The sequence below is a fragment of the Anas acuta genome, chromosome 12, assembly GCF_963932015.1.
Source record: "Anas acuta chromosome 12, bAnaAcu1.1, whole genome shotgun sequence".
In the NCBI taxonomy this organism is placed as follows: domain Eukaryota; kingdom Metazoa; phylum Chordata; class Aves; order Anseriformes; family Anatidae; genus Anas; species Anas acuta.
The window spans coordinates 17,032,265-17,045,464 of record NC_088990.1 but is presented as its reverse complement, the minus strand read 5'-3'; the positions used below and the strand labels follow the sequence as shown (position 1 = coordinate 17,045,464).

At 38.7% G+C, this 13,200-nt stretch overlaps 1 protein-coding gene across 3 annotated transcripts in view; it reads right to left on the bottom strand.

Moving 5' to 3' along the window:
• The window catches only part of THSD4 (thrombospondin type 1 domain containing 4), a 299,631-nt gene that overhangs the window by 223,001 nt on the left and 63,430 nt on the right, over positions 1 to 13,200 (bottom strand). For all 3 annotated transcript variants that reach the window (XM_068695297.1, XM_068695298.1, XM_068695296.1), the window contains one exon: positions 10,534 to 10,963. In XM_068695297.1, the coding sequence (XP_068551398.1) occupies positions 10,534 to 10,963 (430 nt within the window). The remainder of the gene's footprint in view (positions 1 to 10,533; positions 10,964 to 13,200) is intronic.

Below are 13,200 nucleotides of genomic sequence, written 5' to 3'. Positions count from 1 at the left end.
CATTCCAAAGCCATTTTTTCAAAATACAGTTATTATTTTACTGTCCCAAATTTCTTTTATTGCCCAGTTCCCTGAGCAAAGTACTTCAGTATTGAGACTGGAGCGCACAGAGGATATTCTTTACATGATCCTAATCAAGCATTAAAAACTTGGCATTTGCAAGAAAAATCTTAACTACTCTGTACAACAGCTGTTCAACAGTGGTATCGCTTTTTCTATATAACTATGATGCATTAAACAAATCCACCAAATACAAGATTCCTTCCATTCAAATATCTATTTATAGAAACACTACATAATGCTCAAGGTGCTTAAACTGCACACTACTGCCTCGTTTAATGGGAAATCAATTAAAAAAATAATTTCCATTTGACAAAACCTGGCTCAAAGTCTGAGGATTGGCTTAGCATGGAAGCTTTCAGCCTTGCTTCTGATCCAGTGTCTCATCTGTCTTCGTTGTTGAAATACATCTTAGGAACAGCATGTTTTTATAGTCCTGAGAAAATGTGAGGTTTATGTATTAAGGATAGTTGCTTTAATCAAATAATAACCACGGCTACAAACAAGTCAAACTTTTCTAATAGTTTATTTTTTGTAAAGTATTTCTTTATACTAGAAAAATGAGTCACTCCAAAACCTTTTCTGAAAGGCGCCGTGCCTACCAGCTTTGAAAGACCCTGAGCCAAGCGATCATGTAGCACAGCTCTGGTGAAACCAACAAAGAAGGTGGAGGTGAGATATTTAGTTCTTGCAGTTTCTAGAAAATTATGCCAAATTAATAAAAACACCTACTGCAGTTTCAAGCAACATTTCACTTCATTTAAACCCCATTTTTCTTTCTTTCTTTCTTTCTCATTTTCCATTATTTCTGGGTTGTAGCCTGTGTGTCACATAGGTTTCATTACTTTATTCTTTTATTTCACACCAGCATCATCAGTGGAAATAATGTGGAAATAATCCTCAATGAGTTTTCTTCATGAAATCCTGATCAATTTAAATGGAAATTCAATTGTAGGCATTCCATTTAAATACGCACTCCCTGTGTGGGGAGTACTCCTATTCAGGATTACCTGAATAGGTCCAGCAGAAAGACTAAAAGATTAGTAAGGTTTTTGATTTGTATTACCACAACACTCCACATCTTAATTAAAAATAAATAAATAAATAAATATGGTAAATAATTGGTGTTCTCAGCAAAGAACTTCTATTTTACATGACAATCAGGGAACAGAAATGTTTAGAGGAGTTGTGTGAAGCAAAAATGTACAGTTATGACATCTAGGGTGATTCTGGTGAATCCACTAAGTACACTTTTTATTTATTTATTTATTTTTAAAGATGACCCACCTATCTTTTTTTGGAACGTTTGTCTTCCACGCAAAGTGAACAGTTGTAGAGCACCATACACATAGCTTACCCTTGGCTCCTGCAACCTCTTAATCACTTGTAACAGAAAGCGCAGTATTATTCGTATGTTAGTTTTCTTGTTTCCATCAAAAATCACATCCAGTTTCTGATACAAAACATTCTTAACCTGTTTAACTGCTTCTGCAATGTAGTTTATATTTTCCCCCAATTCATATGTCTCAAAAAAAAAAAAAGTGCCACTTTAAACTAGCTGATACATTTACCATATCTTATAATGCTTTGGTACTGCTACAGCTGGTAGCACTGTCTGTTTACTTATGAGTTCATCCAACTTTAACCGTTCAGGCTAAAATTTTCCACTCCTGGTATCTGTCTTAATCTCATTTTTTTTGACTGAAGTATTTCATCCAAGAATGAGTCTAAAGGAAAACAAGAGGGGATAAGTGTTTTATTTTTTTCCCATGCTTCAAACAGTCTGATTTTTATTTTTTTCCCCAAAATGTAAGTGCCTGTCTCCTTTTAATGAGTGAAACGGAGTCAGCCAGGAAAGTGCTTTTTGTCAAGAACGCATCTTCTGCCTTTTATATGGAAATTTATCCAAATATAGCCAAGCCACAAGCTTTTGAAAGAAAATACTGATAATCAGACTTTGCACATGCGCAGTAAAAACTTGTTGAAGTTTCACAGCTAATGTACTGGAACAGTCTGTTTACAAGAGGCATAATCCAACTGAGACTCACAGAGCCCAATCAGTTTTCCAGCAATTACTGGTACGTGCTCCTGAGGTCTGTTCTGGGGGCAGGCACTAGGAACGAACACAGGACATGTCTCTCTTCCGTTTTCAGGAGTGACCTTGATCCTGTTGCAGGCACCATGGACGATGCAAAGAAGTAGACGATGCAAAAGAATGCAAAGAAATACAAAAACCTGTTCCTAGAATGTATGGAATACCTTGCAAAAACATGACTAAAACTTTGGATTGGGATTCAAGAAATGACAGTGGATGAACAAATTGGCCAGAGAAGGGAAACTTGAAGAAACGGGAGAGAAGGCAGGGAACCTAAGCAGAAAGGAGTGGGACTGTAGGCAGAAGAAATGGGAAGATGAGATAGAAAATATCAGACAAGGTACTAAGAAAGTGAAAATTGCTTCTGCTAGAAGGTAAGGAGCACAGATGGGCTGTACTTGGAAGAATGGCTGAAACACCTGTGCTGGAAAAAAGAAAGTGAACACCATGACAAAGCATTTTCATTGCCCTATACTACTAGTCAAGCGTAAACTCCTACCACTGGCTCAACTGCAACAACCTAATCAGTCCTGTGAATACTGACCTACCACGGGACAGAATTCTGGTTTTAAAGGCTTATTCTTTTTTGTTTTGATACTATAAAGTTCCATACAGTACACTACAGGACATTAAAAGAACACATAACCTCAACTTAGAAGACATAAAATTGCCCTTGCAAAAATTACTATATATATATATTTTTTTTTTAATTTTTTTTTTTGTGTGTGTGTGTGCCTAGGAGGCCCATTCTCATCTGTATGATTACACTGTTTTTCCGTATGGCCTCTGAGTCATTCATTTTGCAGGATGGACTTACTCCGGAGATGAAACAGGGATGTTTAGTTTGAAGTTGCTTCTGTAATCACTGTCTCCTTAACTATAGAACCTAGTAGGTATACAATGGATGTGCACGATAAAGGTGGGCTGCAGCTTCTGGAAGCGGGCGCTGCCACTTTAGGGAAAAAGTTCACCTACGGCGCAATTTGCTTAGTCCAATCCTTTCTCAGTTTGTGCATAACTAGGTATTTTCCAAGACAATTAGTATGCTTGCTATCTTTAGCAAATGATAATGCAACCAAAAATACAGAAAAAGAAAACAGTACATTGCTTGGCTAGGACGTTATTGCAGCTAAAAACAGAAGATAGCTGGCAGGGAGGGGCACGGGCTATTTCCCTGGCTTCTACCCACCACAGATCTCCCATTGCCTCACTAACACTGCAGGGACAGATAAAAGAAACATGAGATTGGCTTTTCCACAACTATAAGTCAAGAGATGGAAGATCAACAGCCTTACCCACCTATCACTAGAAAGAAACTGTTTCATTAATTAAACTTGCATATCTCTGCATGTGCAATACAGTGCCTGGAAAGGTGTTATTTCTTGGCAAACACATTGCACACTTGACAAAGTACTTTGACAAGGTACAAGCAAAGCAGAGACAGAGCATCACTGCCTGATTTTTATGTATTTAAGTATCACCACTGATTAATTATTTCTGGGTTTTGCACTGTTCTGTATGCAGTCAGCTCTTCATATGGAGAAGAAAAAAACAAACAAACAAACACATATTTAACTCTTTTGAGCACCACAGAGCATGTAGTGCCAAGTTCCTATTTTCAGCCCTTTCGAGGGAGAGGGTTGGTACTACCATCCTCCAACACAGCCACTTTCTTGTCAGGCAAGACAAGTCTGCCTTCTTGCCACTTGTAATCTTATGTTTGTTTCCTAACTTTCTATGTGAGTTTTTGTTTGCAGATTCAGAGTCCTGGTTTAAAAAAAAAAAAAAAAAAAAAAAAAAAAAAAAAAAAAAGCACTAGAAACAACATTGCCAATAGACCACCTTCTCCTTCAGCAACCTTAGCTTAATTTTGGCAGCTTCTCCTGTATTTCCTTCTTCCTCCACTCACCTCGGTCAGTACAAGCAAAGACTGGGAGTGTATTGACGGGCATTTTCTCTGCAAATTCCTGCCATTATGTAATTCATATTCTTGAAAACGCATAGCATATTACTATCATCAGTACTGAAATAATCCAGTAAAAATACCAGAAAAAAATTACTTCTTTCATGTACTAACGAAGATAGTGTCATCTATAGGAGGTGCTTTCTATGCCTGTGATTAAAGGGAATAGTTAACAACTGTTCATAAAGGCAACATTTAAAAAACATATTTTTAAAATTAATTCAAGGGATTTCCCTTCAACAAAAATTCTAGACATCTGCAGTTTCCCCTGCTTTTAAAACCTGTATACAATTAAACTAACATATGAACAAAAAGCAAAATTCTTCCTTGAATTATAGATGTATTGAATAATTATGCACCAGAATTTCAGACAAACACTTTTGTCAATATCACTTGACACCAACAAGCAAAGTCAGGCTGGAATGCCATAAAATATCTCCCACAACACTTGATTATATTGATAAAAAAACAACTACTCCAATTTACAGGACTCTGTTAAACCAATCTACAGATACGTCAGGAATGCAACCAGCTGACTTTAGATGGTTGAAATTCCAAACTCCCAATTTTCACTGATTAGTTTCCTCTTCAAAACTTGGCACAGAGGTTTGAGCGATGGCAAGGCAATGCACCACTCAGTCACTCCACAGTAAAGTTTCGCTGTGGGGGGAGAAAGTGATTCAGTTCAGCAGATATTTGAAAAAAGTTTCCAAATCACTCTACAATATTTTTCAATGTTAATGCTGTTATTCACACAACTAATGAAGTGACTGGATACCATAGATCTTTTTCCCTCTTCCTCTCCTCTGTGATATATGCATTCCATTCACTCTTTGTCAGAATAAAAAAAATAAGTGACATCTCAGACAATTCCAATTGTCAAATCAAACCTCTCACTCCTAGACTGCTGAATAGTTCAGAAACAAATGATACACATTTTGTTTTTAATTTTGAGACAGTTATACGAATTAACGTTTTTATATCATGCTATTACTAGACATAAATGAGGGTCTGAATCTTCAGCAATCCTTAGGCATATCTTGCACCACCCAACCTCAAATAGTACATAGATGTCACAAATAATTCATTTATATATTACTAAATTGTCTTTGGAGAAAGATAAAATCTCATGATTTCTGTATGATGAGGTTATCATGAGAACATTACAGATCCTACTGATCATTTCTCCCTGGAGTGGAGAATACAGGCTATGCCTGTCTCCATCTATACATTAGCACATTTTTATGTGGCACCTAGCTTTTTAAGTCCATGTTTTCACAGTTCTTTGCACAACAGGGTATTAGAGCACGACCCTTGGACTCCTAGATGCTAGATTAGTTTAAAATAACTTAGAAGATCATGTTGCAAGTAACTGAATTTTAATTAAAAATCATAAGCCTCTGGACAAAAAAAAAAGTATATAAATATTATGATTTTTGCCATGATGCATACATTTAACTAGATTAATAAATAATTAACCTAGTAATAATCACTTGATGTAAAAGAGTTGACTTTGTGTACACAGCACGCTCATGGAATAAAACTGTTACAGAAAGCTTCTGAAATTACAACAACCTATTTTTCTTCATGATTTCAGTCATCCACTTTCACATAATTTATTCAAATTCTAATAAGCACATCATAATACTTTTTTTTTTTTTTTTTCCTACTGCAGCCTTCAGTTGTTGAAGGGAGTTTCATAAAGTACAAAGAGATGCAGGGGAAATGCACAACTGTGGCCCAAGAGCCCCAATCAAAGATGTCTCTATGCAACTCTTGAACACGAGGGACAATTAACCAAACGAAGTAGGATGTTTTACAAGCAGTGTCTCTGTGCCACTGCCTGGTAAGGTAAGTCTAGCAGTGGTAATGCATTCTGTATTAATATTTATGAAGTTCTGCTGCAAATATCAACATTGAAAGAAACGTCAGTACAACCCAAAGTAATGTAAACCCACATAAGCTTTTAATAAGTTTCCTATACAGCCACAGAATGTCAGAGTACCAAACATCCACACAATCCCACATTGTTCGAAGGGAAAATTCCTGACATAAAGTCAAGGTTGTTTCCTCAGGAAGAGATAAGTCATCATAACCCAGCTTTTCCACTTATGTCAAACACCTACTCTACACAAATCTCAAAAAGAGAATAAACAAACCACACAGTAGCTCTTTGGGAATAAAAGGGGCTTTTCAGTTGAAAAAAATGAAGTTACCTTAAAAATACATAGCCATCTATTTGTCATTTTCTCATTATCTGAGCATCCCAACGACATTCCAGAATGCACGCTTCCTTACAGCTTTTGTGAAAAGGCCTTCAGAGAATTACATCTTTTGTTAAACACAAAATTAAACATTTCCACTTACACCTCTGTTGAAAATTTAAATATGGGAAATACTTCAATGGAAATGTATGGAAGTAGTGGAAAACATCAAAAACTCTTGGGCAGAATGCCAACAAGCTGGTGACTCAGCCCAAGATCCCATAGGGCAAGGGAACCTGCCAATGCCTACCTATGTGGTTAGGTGACAGAGCACATCAGTTTTAAATGGATTCAACACAATCCTGCGGAACATTTCATTCCTATTTAATTAGGATAACTTAGAATTCTGCATCAAAAAAAGCCTTCCACTGGAAAGTTGGACTGACTCATACCAGTCAAAATTAGCATCATCATCATTAATATTCTGTAGGCACTGAAGTGAACGGAACAATTTACCCCACCATGGTAGAGCTAGGGATTGGCCCTGAGCCTCTTACCTAACCTCAGCTTAGTCTTCCATACGTTTTGGCTTGTTTTTTTGCAAATTCAAACAAAAGCAAAAACATAAACTGTATCAAGAACATACCTCTGTCAATAGCTAAAGAGAATTTAGGCTGTATGTGCATTTTGTGTTGCTTGCCATGGTGAACCTTGTATATGAATTCCTCTGACTTTTTTCCATGCTGTTTGCTGTAGTGTAACTGAATCACAGAACAGTCACCATCTGACTTTAAAAGTTCCATACCCAGAGCATGGATTTGGTCACGCTTACCACGTGCCTGCAGACCGAACCGCATGGGTGCAACCTGGGAAGCGAGGACTGCAGAACGAGAAAGGGAGCGAGCTGTGGGGCAAGCAGGGCACACAGCATACTGAGTGTTAAACGTCCTTACCAATAAGTCACAACCCACTGTGTGTCCTACAAAAATTACATTGAATTAGATAAAATTGACTTTTTAAAGGGTTACTCTGCCTTACCAAATTCACAGTGCACAAGCAGGCTTGAACATCCAGAGTTGCTTTGTGAACACTCCTCAAGCAACCCTCAGCCTGAAGTTAATTTACAAACACGCTCACACATTCAGCCACTCACAAAGAGCTAGCGACTTGGCAGTGCTTGTGAGAATCAGTAACAAAAAGGGTTCAGTAAATAAATGTTCCATTTCAGTTGTTTCCTCTGTTCTGGTGACAAAACGCAAACAAGTTGGCATTCAACTCTACTCTACTCACGCGCCCATGTAATTCTCCTTCCTCTAATACAGGGGGAAGTCACAAAGACTTACATCGATCCTTCACTTTGGAGGAACTTAAGACTACGCTGGGAGAATCTTTCTGCATTACAAACAGCTTATGGTTGCAGTAAGATCCAACTACTGCCCTGCGTAAGGGAGAGAAGTGCATTGCTTGTTTCCTGCATGCAGAGGTGCCGGGCAGCTGTGTGCCTGGAGGCGGGCACGAACAAAGCGTGGACACGAGGCGCCGAGGAGAGGAAGCCACTGGTACAATGAGGGCATGGCTCTGATGGAACTGCCAAACCACTGCAGCCAATATCAGCACGTCCTGGGTTCACTCTAACCAGAATGCCTAAGATTCACTTTTATGAACCGAGCTGTCAGTCATGTAAAATGAGTTCAGCTATTAATGAAAAAAAACAATAAATGTACAATAATGAGGAAATGACCTAATGGACCAAGGCACATTGACTTAATTTGTTATTAATTAACTGCCCTTAGGAGAAACTGTAGGAGTGCCTAAACACCAGGATAACTTAAGAGATTATTTTATTCTCCATAAACGAGATTTTCTGTTTTGCTATGCTCCGGAAAGATTTAAAAAAGTATTAAAAAAAAGAGAGAGAGACTGTTCTCTGCATGCTGTCAAGGCCTCTGGTACATGTCACTGCTGATAAATTAAATAAAACCCATGTGCTGAAGCATTTAATCAGGAAGAACAAGCAAACAAGATGAAACACTATCAGCCTTGTCTTACTTTCATCCTGACATTTATAACTAAAACTGTTCTTAGCAACTTATTTTTTGTAGTTATATTAATTACCACATTCTAGAGAGAAAAATAGCCTCCAAAGCAGTCATGGCTTCTCTGAGGGGAACAGAAATACCATTAAATAACAACTGTGTAGAGTTCCATGCCTAGGAGGAGCTACATCATCTACAATTTCTCTTTAATAAAACTCTCGGGTAGTATTAACAACTTCTTTATAACTGCATTTATACACGCAACCGTGGCAAAGATGAAGCAACAGTATGCTCACCTATTTGGTTTCCAGAATTAATGTGGAAATATTTTCACTTATGTTCGCCTACTACCAATAAAAATCTGGAATGGCCAGACCACTCCTCATACTGAACAGCACTTCTTGCCACTGTTTAATTCACAAGCTCCCAGCCCTCATCTCTCCATCCTGCTTGTCATTCTCAACCAGTTTTCTCTACGAACCTTCCTTCTCCACCACCTTGGATTATCTGGAATGACTTCTTTCTTCCAGCTCATTTCTAACTTCCTCACCTATCAGCTTTTGCTCTCCAAAGAGATCTTTCCTGGAAACCTTTTTGTTATATTTCATAAATCATGCAGAATATTGCCCCACTTTTTGCCTTGGTGCAGTAAGGGACGAAATAGATATGGATTAACACAAGGAGATGCGATATATTGAAAAGGAACATGGATCCCAAACAAAGGCTTATCACATGGTGGTAAAAATCCCTAGAGAGTAATTCAAAGCAATACAAGTGTTGGGTACCATCATAATGAAAGGTTTACTAGAGAAAAGCAGAGTTCACGTGTTGGCCACTGAAATATTTGTGTATTAGTTTTAAATGCAAGTGAGCAAATTCAGCACTGCTGACTTACCAAATTAACACCCACTAAGCAAGTTTATTTCCCTTTCCCTTAAAATAAAAATAAGAAAAAAAAAAATCCAAACAGCGATGTGTAACGGGGACTATATTCAGAGGCTCAAAGCAACTCTTCCATGTTTTCCCTTTCAGAAAAACACTAAACCAACTTTCTTGACATTGGGTCTTTTCAATCAACTTCTCTGGGCTCAATCAATGGACTTTATTCCTAAATAAAGCAAATGCAATAACCACTAGACTACCAGGCAAAAGACATTCATCTGACCTGCTTAAGTTACTTTTTTGTTATCCTGATGGTATGTTCTGTTACTGCATTGCACTGTGCAGCCTTCCACTAAATGCGACAGGATTTCAAACAGGCAGAAGAATCACACGTTCACTCAGACATACGTGGCCTGATGTGTCAGCACACTGAGAGCACGCTTGAGCACCCTGCTTCTAATAACCACAGAGGAGCTTCTCGACATTTGCAACATGACATTACATTTGTGGCCCCAGTAAGACACAAGTATTAAGATGAGATACTTCAGGAAATACTTAAGTGACACAGCCAGGAACAGAATATTTTAGCATGGTAGAAATTGCTTGTGTGGAGAAATACTAAAACCTCACTGGCTTCCCGCATACAATGGGAGACTGCCCCAGAGCACAGAGCTACACCCAGCCAAACATTTTTGAATGAAGCAATAACACACTCAGTTTTATTTTAAAATTAACGCAGAACAGATTTTCTCTCCAATAAGCTAGGAGGCCAAAATCAAAGCACTGAGTTCAGATGCTAATAAAAGTAGCATCTGCTCCAGAATGCACACAGCACCATAGAAAGATACTTAAGTGATCAAAGCTACTGGGTACTGGCCCTAATGCTATTTAGATCCTAAGCAGCCCTTCCAGAATGATAGCCTTATCTTAGGGGACTGAGAAGTAGGAAGCCTTCATAATATGGTATATTCCAATGCCAGTTTTTCATTTCTTGCATGGAAAAAAAAAAGTTCAACATTTCTGTGTCTTGGTTTCTCTGTCTATCGAATCAGAATTGCACACACTGGTACATTTTAGTGACTGCTTTAAATCTTTCAAGGGATGTTTTTAGATAACTGCTACATTACACATCTACTTTTAGTATTCACCAAGACACTTTTAGAGTAAGTACATGAAAAATACTCAAAAAATTAAAAACCAGTGCTCAGCTTAACTTCTTGACTATATGAACATTTAGCACATTAGGGAAAACCAACAGCTGCCCAAAATTAAATATAAGAAATCCAGACTTACATTTGTGTTGCAGAGTTTATATTGCTTGTAGGTGCCAACGCATACAATAGCTGCAGCCCTTTGAGGCTGGGGCTGACCCTGGACTGCCTGATGGGATGCAGACCCATGATGGCTTGAGTCACTGCTATGAAACAAGTTCTGAGAGACTGGAAATGAAGATGTCTGATAAACTGAGGGTCCCAGGACTTGGTGTCCAGCTTGAGGCCCCCCTTCTTCTTGATAAAGATTCCCATGTTGAAGTGAAGGGCTAGCTGACTGGCTGTAAGAGTTCATGAGACTTGGACTTTGATGAAATGCGTGGTTCCTCGATGACTGTCGCTGCCTCCGAAGTTTCTGCGGCTGCTGACCAGTGTCAGTTTGTAAAGGCAAAATGTAAGGCACTTTTCCATATCCATACTTTCCTGGACCAATAGGATTTCTGTTTCTGCTTCTAAAAACAGGGAGAGAGAGAAAACAGTTACTGAACGAATAAGTGAATGAGCTATTGGGTACTCACATAACTTGCTATTTGTCTAAGTTACTCAGTGCAAAGCAACAGTGGGGTGGTAACATTGGTGTTCTTTTAATCCGTAGGACTCTCCTTTAAGATGGAAATTCTGAGAATCAAAGCCATATTCCTGAAACTCACAGCCATGTTTCTGAGGAGCCTGAGATACATAACAGAAGGGAATCCCTACTGTGGATTTGGGTAACGACAGAGGAACATTTGAATGCAGTATGGCAAAGATCATTAAACACTTTCTATCCATTTAAAAGGCCTCCTGTGGTTCTGCCTCATTTGCTACTCAAATATAAACAGAGAGAAAAAGGATGGGGAAGATCAAAATATTACTAAAACATATCTGGAAAGGATGACAAACACAGGAGTCTTATTATGGTACAGAACTTATTTTTTCCTCCCTCTGGCCAGCAGATTTAAATTTTAGTTTTTGTTTTCTTTAAAGATACACAAGGTATGGATTAGCAACACAATTAATAATTCATGACCTGCCAATTTATGTTTTCAAGATAAAAGCCCACCTTTCATGGTACATTACTAAAACATATAAATGTTTGACAGAAACAGAAGTTTGAGGCCTGCTCTCTTGAACACGAATCTTCTTTTCACTTACTGAAAACCCCATGTTTTGGGCCATGTTAAGCATGAATAAAACCACATATGAGAAGTATAGTAAGGAAAAACCAAAGGCACGAGAGCTGTATTTGAGGAGAGAGTGTCTCAAAGGAGATGTCCTCATCTGCTGTCCTCAACGCTGAGGTTGATCCCCTACCTGAGCACACGTTGTACAATGCACAACTACGACAACAGCTTGAGAGTTTGCTCACCAGCACCCAGGACCCAAGGAGTTTCATTCATTCCTAATGGATCGCGATGGACAAACTCAGACACAGGACTTGAAAACAGCATCACACAGCGATGCTGTCCAGCCACGGACGTGCCCCACCTCTGGGCACAGAGCCCTGAGCCAGCCGGGAGGTGCTCGCTGGAAAGCTCCGTCTCCCACACACCCACAGAAACTCAGTAGACCCAGTCTAGAAACTCCCCTCCAAATTACAAATGAAACGAGTAATACGACATTTGGGTCATAGTGTTGAAGAGGATTAAGCCTGGAATTTTATCTGCAAGCAACAGGCCCACTTGCACTCGTTCTCCTTGCCATCCTGTGCAGCTCAGTGTCCCACCAGGTCTTGTTCTACTGCAGCAGTCTGAAGAAAAAAGTTCACAAAAATATTTCTCCCAGTTGAGAGCAATCTGTGAATACAGTGTTCTGGTTAACCTTTGCAGCTCAGGAAGGGAGACACACTTTAGAAAAGGTCATTTGCCTTCTGTCCATAAAATATATTTATATACTTTAATACATATAAAATAATAGACTTGAACTGCAGTGAAAAACAGAGGTGATAAATTGACATTCTTGTTTTCTAGAAACTGCAACGCTACAGGTATCAGACAGTCACCAGATCAAAGACTTTTCGTTGGGTTTGTTTTTTTCTTGTGTTTGTTTTCCTCCTCAGTCTTACATTCTCCCCAGACTCTTGTTACATGGAAACCGTGGAAGTCCTTTACTTAACATTCTAGCTTTGGGGCCACGTGGGGCTTTTAATCAATCTTCCTGGCTCAAGGATGTGTGAACAAGAGTGTTGATTTACCCTGGCAGATAAGCGGCCAGCACTCTCGGGCTGTTTATACCAGTTAATCTGCTCTGTGACCGTGATGGTCATTGCTGAGGTGGGTTTTCGGTGGTTACAGTAGAGAAAAGCAGTACGAAGGTTTCTGGTATTAAGGGAGGGGAAAATTAGCTTCCATTAGCTTCCTGTAAGGAGACAGGAGAGGAAATATAAAGAAATTATGAATGGCAATTAGTTCAGAATATGAGACTAAAAACAAGGGGATTTAAATGAGCACAGTTTTGTGTGTATGTTGTTTGCTTCTTTGCTTATTTGTAAATGGCCATATCAATTGGCTTCTCCTACGTTGCTGCCATTTCTCATTTTTAACATAACCCTTAATTTCCAAACAAGAGTAAAATCAAGTTAAAAAAAAAAAAAGTCCTCCTTTCTTGAGATTTCTGGTCATATTTCGTCACTTTGGAAAAACTTCGGTATTAGAGTTCTTGCGATGCACCTGAGATTTTGGAGCAAAGTGGTTCATCTTGGAAAATAGAT